Raw genomic sequence first — 8493 nt, 5'->3', positions numbered from 1 at the left:
CAGCTGTTCACACCGGGTTTCGAAATGGGGCACTTAAATTTGAGGGTTTCGTGCCATAATAATAAAAGCCCCCTACTGTGGCATCTTGGCCTTGACCTGAAGTACAAGGCCTGTCTCTAACCAGGCCCTGCTAGTGCCCGGTTCAAGAGCCTTCAATAAAACTAAAACCAAACTAGATATCCCCAGCCTTCTAAACTCCTTGAATGCTCTAAACCCAGCAGTTGGCTTTGTAGAGCCTGCACCTTAGATTTACTATTAAATCGCATCTTTCTCCTCCCCATCCAGTACCTCAGCTTGCAGCAAGATGCTCATAAGCAGCGATGTGACTCATCCAAAGAGCCCAAAGCCCTTGAGTCAGGCTTCAGAGAAATTTAGTTTAGCTTGAATGTTGTGAAATTTCCCTTAAATGCACTTTGGGTTCTTTTCTGGATTTTTTCCTCAGAAATCCGGAGATTTTTCCAGCCTACGGCATCCAGAGTAGCTGGCTCCTCTTCTTTCCACATGCATTAACAGGGAAGGCCAGAGCGAGGATTTCGAACAGCAGAGGGAAGTAATAAAATGGCAAAAATTGGTTTTCCCCGCCTGTGACGCAGAATACAGAGCCCCTAGAATCATGCGGCTAACCAAGGGATGCCTCCATGACAGCACCGCTCTCCTTCCTCCCCTCTGACTGGAGCAGAAGAGGAAACCAGAGCACCCTCACATTTTCCCCGATGACTATTATTTCCTGTATTATGGCAATAGCTACAGCCATCCTGCTGACAAGCTCCTGTCCCAAGTGGACAGGCTAGGCAGGCCCTGGTTACTGTGGGATGGCAAAAATGTTTACCCTTTGCGTAGCCCTTTTTATTTTTCCTGCATCCCTTTTGGATACGGGCCTCAGGAATGCCATCGAGACTAGAACAGCATGTTGTAAACAGACCTAGTTGTTTTTTCCGCCCAGTGTTTGAAGACTTTTAAGATGCATATGGCTCTCCAAATAGGCAAGTAATATTGCTGGTGATATTTAGCATGTTGGACGCACAGATGTAAAAGTGTGTCACTGTACAGTTGTTCTGCTGAGCCACTGTGCCTCTCCATTATGGTTAGTGCTACACCTCTTCACCATCCTCATTCCCAGCAGTTCTTGTAGGTAAGGGTCTACAAGTCCCCGCTGCAGACCTCAAGTCCCCCTTGACCACCATCATTCATCTGCAGTTTGTAGGAGGCTGCGGGGAGGCTCCTACCTGCACCTCATTTCCAAGTGTCACGCACAAGACGCCCGAAATCCACACAGCTAGAACTGCAATCATTTCAGCCAGTCAACTAACACAAGAGTGAAAGCGGTCCTTTTTCATTTAACAGGCTTTAGTCTTCAGTAAACCTTCCTCAGCCTCCATACGAGTTGCCAGTGGTCAGTACAGAAGATTCACTTGCCCTTCAGATTAAATATGAAGCCTCAGTTTCTTCTATCCCTTTTTTATTTTTTCTAAATACTCCCACCTGTGAAGCATCCCCAGGCATCTATTAAGACTGAGGTAAAATACCCAGTGCAAAAAGAGCCTAATATCAGTGATTTCTGGGGACTCTGCAGAACTGAACAATTTCCAAGGAAATTGGGCATCTCTGTACAGCACAGGGAAATGACTCATTTCCAACTAAAGACGACAAGCCTAATGCCATGCAGAGAGCTTGCAGATGCACTGCTGAACATCCTAACTAGGCACCGGGAAGCACTTTTTTTAACTGTACCTGGGAGTGCTGAAGTATAATGCAGTGTCAGACCCACATACAATATGGGGCCCTGATGTTCTGGCCACAGGCACACAAACTCTGTTGGGGACCGTTTTGGGGAGCAAAAGCACAGCAAAAGCCACCCCTCAGTTGCAGATGCCGATGATATTCTTTATTCCAGAAGGCACGAGGATCGGCTGCACTGCTGCAATCCCGGTGACCTTCAGAGGGATCAGAGAGAACTGAGCCTGAAAGCTTTAAGTGAAAAAGCTCATCAGTGATTGCCAGCAGAGACATGGTCTGGTACTTCTCTTGTGTTAGCTGGAGCAGCTCCAGGGCGCTCACAGATTTGTCCCACTGCAGAGAGAAACCTCAGTCTGACTAACACGGTCAACCCTAAACACCAAATTTTAGCTGTTAAAATCCCATGATGCTGGCTTTAAAATATTCGAGTCCTGATGATGCGGTCAGCAGAGCTGTTTGCCTGCATATTGTCTCCCTGATCCCTGGTTCCCCTGTACCGCTAAGAAAATGCATTCAAATCCCCAGGAAGAAGCACATTAATACAGCTGCATCCCTCCTGATCAAACTTTCCAGACAGCTCAGCATTTTCTAAATAAAAACATACATTTGGAAAGGTTTCATGCAGGCAACCTAAAAGCAAGGGTACACTGGCCTCTTCTGGACATTTCGAGAAGCGGCACCAAGGTAGAAAGGCTGCACAGATTGCTGGGTTTGGCTATACCTACCGGCGGGCGGCAAAGTAACATACGTTCCTGTGTTCAGTTCATAATAATTAACTCTTCTCATCCAATTCTTTTTATCTTGATAAGGACGTCCCCTTAACCACACACCTTTGCTGCAAAAATTTCTAACAAAACTTCTCACCAGCTAAAGACTAGTAGAACCACTACTCCATCCATCTCTGCTCAGGATATTCTGGAGCTCAATAATCTCTTTTAAGGGCATAGCAGTAGCCCACAGACACTACCCGTATGACCAGAAGAGCCATCGCTTTTCCTTACCACCCCCAAGAAACGCATACCGTCATGTAGCTAAGAATTTGACTAGCTTTAAAGCTCTATAGTGGGGCAAAACCACTCCAGAACTCGTATCTGTACTTTACCTGCTTAAACCCCACAAGCTTTTACCTTTTCTATGCTCCTGTTTGCCCTTGTAAGATATCGTCACCAACTCTAACAATAGCTACACTTCCTGCAGCTAGAAACCAACATCTTCCATCAGCAGTAATGGTACTCATGGCCTCTATATATGTATTTATAGCAGGCACAGAAGGAAATAATTGAGTTGATTGAGGTCTGTAGGCTGATGCATGTTTGATGCAATACTACACATAGCCCAGATTGATGCTGCATCCCTCACAGGCTTGACCACCAAGTCCAAAAGAGCTCTGTTTCTGAAGGAGCATGACTTTGCACTATAAATATATACTGTTGTTGAAAGCAGGTATCATTGCATGAGGAGGAATTTGCAGATCAGATTTCTCTGAGAAGGGATTTATCAGCTGGTTTTCAAGTGCCTGAGTGCACCCCCAGGCTTTCATTACCCCAAAGAGTCCCACCTGGGCCTCTCCCCAGCACCCTTTGCTCATCGGCCAGCACCTCCATTTAAGCGCAGGCCCAGGAGACTGTCCCTCTCTGAGGCAGTTGTGGAGTAGTTTGGGCTGTGGTTCTGTCTTCTGACTTTGCTGGGTAAGCTCTGGACTTGTGTTGTGCAGTTTCTTAGTGCTTCTAACTTAGTTTCCTGGGGAGGCTGGGGACTTGCTTCCTCACTTTGCCTCATCATCGCTGGGTGGCTGATGCAGCTGGTTCCTACCATCTTTACACATGGCAGGACAGTCCCACTCGCAGGCTCACCTGAGGTGCTGTCAGCATCCTTTACTCCTAGCTTGTTTTTTCTTGGGGAGCAGCCCTGCTCTTGTTGCTTTTTAGCACTACATATGTTGTGTTAGGATGCTTAATGTGTTTTCTGCACTCCAAGCCCTGCATCAGCCAGGGAGTTTCTATCCTATTTCCATGAAGGAATGAACACGTGTGTGCCTTGGAAGTCCCCCTCAGCTGGGCAGTCACAGCTCTGTTTCCACCCCCTAGAGCTGGGTTACAGCCAAATTACAGAGCAGCTAAGATAAAGCTATATAAAGGCAGATATTAATTAAGAAAAAGATGAAAGCTACTCATTTCCTCTTCAGAACTATATGTATGCTAATTGAAGTAAACATTCATTAAGCCCATTAAATGAAATTTAGGTCTGATAATGCATTTAAGGCTGCTGGAAGCAATAGTGTAGCATTTCATAGCCTGCAGCTTTGGGGAAGGAAGGTTTAGGTTGTACCACAACTAATACAGAGCTTCCACAGGGGCATTAGGAGTTTTCCTGACTGAATGTGTCCCTATGGAGCTCACAAATGCCCTAAAGCGTGGGGATTAAACGGTATCAATTAGTTTTAATAGTGGGGGGTTGAGACAATTATTATATCTGCACAAACTGTAACGTGAATGCAGTTATAGTGGTCTAGCCCAGATTTTACAAGGAGAGAGACTTTGCAATGGCAAAGAAGAGTATTGGTGGCTTGAACCCTCTCTTGTCCTTAATGTAAATAGGCTCTACCATGACAAGCAGTGTAATTCTGATGGCACTGCACCCACACGAGGGGATGTCTTCCCAGCAAGTGATGGGAATGGCTTATCGAGGCCAGGCAACCCTAGAGCATGTGAAGACTCCTCTGCATCTTCTGCCACCGTCTGTGCCTTAAGCTCTGCTGGGGATGCTGAAGCAGACCTGTTTCCCCAGTTCAGTTTGAACCATGGAAAAGTGAGACAACACAGCTAAGATCAAGAGCAAGTGACAACTTACATGACTGCAAAGGCTCTTTTGAAGGTGAAAGTGTCACCCCACAAGTGCCTAACCATCTTCACAACCCCACTATCGAGGTGCTTGCTGGCTCCAGTCCCCCTCTGGATGAAGGCGATGAAGCTGTCTAACAGCCAATGGCCCAGGACTGGTTGCCTTCCATGCTGGGGAGAAAAAAAAAAGCTTTAGTTAAAAGAAAACAGTAGACTGGGCTCATGGCCAAGTGCAGCCTTAAGTTCCTCTGTAAGAGAAAGGCAGAGTGTGTGGGTATTTCTGAGACAGTGTCAACACAACATATGCTGCGGCATAGCAGCGTGGAAAGCACTGAGTGCAGTAGCACCTAAAACGCTGTTAGAGTTATAAATGGTAATAGCATCCAGGATCTCTTCTTTGTCTGCCTGCAGAACGTGCAAGCAAGTCTTAAAAATCTTGCAATTGAAGCACTCTTGAAACAGGGAGTTTGATTCCTGGCGTCTTCATACAGCTGCTCATTGCTGTCTCCCCTTACAGCGTCTTGTTCTAAAGGCACTTTAGGTTATAGGGATTTTCTCAAATCCGTTCCATTCCCCCGTTCCTTCTTGGCCCTATGTGACACGTATATTGATGTAATCAACCCAGGTCTATCTAGAGAGCCCTTGACTTGCGGAGCGGTACTGGTGCGCTGTGCTCAGGGCTTTGTGAAATCTGTCTGAATTGCCTAGAGGTGGAGTGCTGCACATTCCCCTGGTAATACTGACTCTGTAAAAACAGGGTTTCTATGGTTATGGCAAGCGATGAAGAGCTAAGAACACTTTTATTTCTTACATGAATTGGAACATTTCAGTCTGCCCACCTCAAATAAACACTGCTTACCTATTTCTGGGAGAGTGTTTGTCACATTCCTTCTTATCATTGTGTTAAGAGGGCTTTGCTCAAATAATAGAATAGGATCTTCAGGCTGTCTCGTCTTAGGGTCTTCCCCAAAACACCACCAAGGCTACCTCTGACCTGTGGAAATGGAGGTTTCATCTTACACGGTGCTGAACTGGAGCTTAGGAGACATTCTTGCTTTAATGCAGCAAGTCCTAAAATCCGCAGTTAACTTTGTGATTAATCTGATATTAATAGGCAGAATGAGAATTCTTTACCCTCTTACAAGCACGTGAAAACTGCTGCGTTAGAAAAGCAAGTGCTGGTTTTCAGCCTCCACCCTAACCTCGGCTACCCGCTGCCATGGAGACAGTCTAACTGAGCTCCAGCATCGAAACATAGCTCCGACAGCACTTACACAACAGCTAAATAACCCCATTTTCAGGGGTTGCCAATTGCAAGCTGTTAGCGCTCAGGTATAAAAATGAGCATTCCCTTATAAACTTCCCCAAAACACCTGCCTGCACAATCCCCAAAGGCCCAAATTCTGGTCCCCACTTAAATCTGTGGGAGACTGGCTAACGACTTCGTTAGTGCCAGGATTTGGTCCTCCATGGATAAAGTGAGGCTGCTTTTCCAAAGCTAAAGGCAGGTACCTGTTAACCAAATGACACACTGAAAACCTCTTCTTCCAGCACCAGGCTCCTCTATCCTTTCAGGTGCAAATTTAAAAGGCCAGGTCCTTAGGGCAAAAAAACAAATGCTGCCATTTTCCAAGAGGTTCAGCTGTGTTCTCATTGCGACCTAGAATAAATACCTCCTGCTTAACAAGCTGGCTGCTTGAGCTCTATTTATTTACTTAAAGCATGCTGCCCTGTCTTGCTGTGACCTTTAATTTTTATTATGTCTTTTGTAGAGATGGGAAAACAGCAGGATGGGGAGGGAGTACAGAACAGGTACGCAACTGAGTAAAGCTTGGGGATTTGGAAAGCTTTTTAACGAGGGAGTTTAAAATAACTGATGGGACAAACAGGAGATATCAGCGAAAAGAAAGGCAGTGCGCTTTGTTACTTACGGCACTGACAGGAACTGTGGGCTTGTCTTACTGTCCCTCTGCTGACGCGGGGACAGCAAAGCTGTGCTAGACAGTGCTTCAGGCTGGCAATATTTAAGGCCAGCCATAGCCCTTCCAAACTTTAAGAGATGGCAACAACGTGCTGAAAGCCGAGCAGACCCTAGGCAAAGGGCTCCTGAACCTTATATGGGGAATTTCTCCTACAGCAACAACCCCTCGCCTTCCTGAAGGGGGCAGCTCCTGGAACAAGGTACAACAGGGTGCAGACAACCCCTGCCCTAAATCCCCTGACCTCCCATCCACCTTCCAGAGGAGATCAGCTAACTCTCAGCATGGTCAGAAACTTTTGTACTTTATTTCCTTTTCCTTTCGGGTCCAAATAATCGTGATTGTCTGAATCAGATGGCTACAGAGCCAACATCCATAACCAGCCAAGATTATAGGGAACTCTGCCATGTGTTGGGTCAGGATCCAGCTTCTGAATGGTCTACACTTACATGACTAATTCCATGACTAATTGTGGGTGGCTAAAAACATCTACACAAACACTTCGCATCTTCAAATATTCCTCTCTACTTGGAGCCTTTCCCAGGGGGGAAAGAAAAGGTTAAATTATGCAAATCATGAATGGCAGGATTGATGCAATATTTAAAGGATAAATGACTTCCAAATAAGATTAATAACTTGTGGTCTTAAATAATTACTGTTGCATATACCATTGACTGCAGTGTTGGAGCCATCCAGTCCTCGAGGTTGAAGAGGCTGGAAAGCAAACAGAAGAATGAAGCTTTTGAAAATACATAGGCTAAAAAAAATCACAGGCAACACGAGATGGAGAAACACAGCAGTTGTTCTGCTGGTGGATTAAAATGAGCGGGTATGGGCCCAGAGCAGGAGACTGCTGACGTGAGAGGAAGGGATGAGAATGGAAAATTTAACAGATGTAGGAAAGAGAAGAGTTTCTCCTTAGCGACTGTTGATATTATGTACTAGTCCCACACTGAATCCTGGTCAGGGTGAAGTGCCAGATTTTGCAAGGAAAGCGACTCTGCAGTGGAAAAGGTGAGTGCTCGTGGCTTTGCCCCCTGTTCTCCTGTTACCCTCTGTTCAACATTCCCCCAGCAGGGAGTGAGTAGATGCTGGCTGGCCTCGCCGGGGTTGGGTTTGGGGCACGGAGCTGCAGCGGAGCTGTAATAAGGCAGCTGCACAGACATGCTCACTAGAGCACAGCGTGCATTCCTCCGAGCTGCTAAATTTAGGTCTCTTCCAGCAAAAGAGCATGTGCAGAGAGGCACAGGGATGAGATATAACTGTCATATGAGCTGGAAAAAAGAACCTGAGAGGGTTGACTTACCCATTGTAATAACTGTACTTCTGGCATCAGAGGAGACCGAGGTCCCTGCGGATACACACAGTGGAGGCAAGATATGTATTACTGGAACGTTGCTTTCCCTCTGTCAGCATCATGATCTTGTCCAAGGGTGACCCTGGCAGTGTCACATCGGGGCAAAACTAAAGGCCCTTTGCCTGTTTTGACTTGAGGGCAGTGGGGGCAAAATTAGTAATCTTTATGAAAATAATCGCTCCAACAGAAATCATGGCTGGTTGCGATGCAGGGTTCCCAGGCGAGGGGGGACGATGCTGAAGACCTGGAGAGGTGCTGTGGGAGCAAAGGAGGCACGATCCAGGTAAGAAATCCCCCCGACAGCGTGCGGGGAGGAACAGGACTCGCTCTACGCCGTCGTCCCCCTCGGGTGTGCGCTTTTACACCCCGGCACCGCGCTGGGCCGCGGCCAGAGACCCCTCAGGTCCCGGCGGATTTTACCGGCGACACAGGGGCGGGTGGAGGCCCCCGAGCCTGCCAGGGCGCCTTCGCTTGCGAGAGCCGCGGGGCGACCCCACACGTGCCGTTCCTGAGGTGCGCGGGGCGCCCCGGAGCCCCCCCAGGCCGCGGCGGGCGGCGGCAGCGCCTTCGTGCCAGGCCG

General features: G+C 47.3%; 2 protein-coding genes across 2 annotated transcripts in view; one reads left to right on the top strand and one right to left on the bottom strand.

Moving 5' to 3' along the window:
• AAK1 (AP2 associated kinase 1) overlaps positions 1-3562 on the bottom strand; it is a 74323-nt gene extending 70761 nt beyond the window's left edge. The window contains exon 1 of the mRNA XM_026862997.1: positions 3507-3562. Coding sequence (XP_026718798.1) covers positions 3507-3562 — 56 coding nt within the window. The remainder of the gene's footprint in view (positions 1-3506) is intronic.
• A 4546-nt stretch (positions 3563-8108) lies between these two features.
• ANXA4 (annexin A4) overlaps positions 8109-8493 on the top strand; it is a 10266-nt gene continuing 9881 nt past the window's right edge. Inside the window, exon 1 of the mRNA XM_026863118.1 lies at positions 8109-8196. The gene's annotated coding sequence lies outside the window, so the exon portion shown is untranslated. The remainder of the gene's footprint in view (positions 8197-8493) is intronic.

The sequence above is a fragment of the Athene cunicularia genome, assembly GCF_003259725.1.
Source record: "Athene cunicularia isolate RWA chromosome 22 unlocalized genomic scaffold, athCun1 chr22_part1, whole genome shotgun sequence".
Taxonomy (NCBI): domain Eukaryota; kingdom Metazoa; phylum Chordata; class Aves; order Strigiformes; family Strigidae; genus Athene; species Athene cunicularia.
The sequence above is the reverse complement of the archived record's forward strand: the minus strand, read 5'-3'. Positions and strand labels throughout refer to the sequence as shown.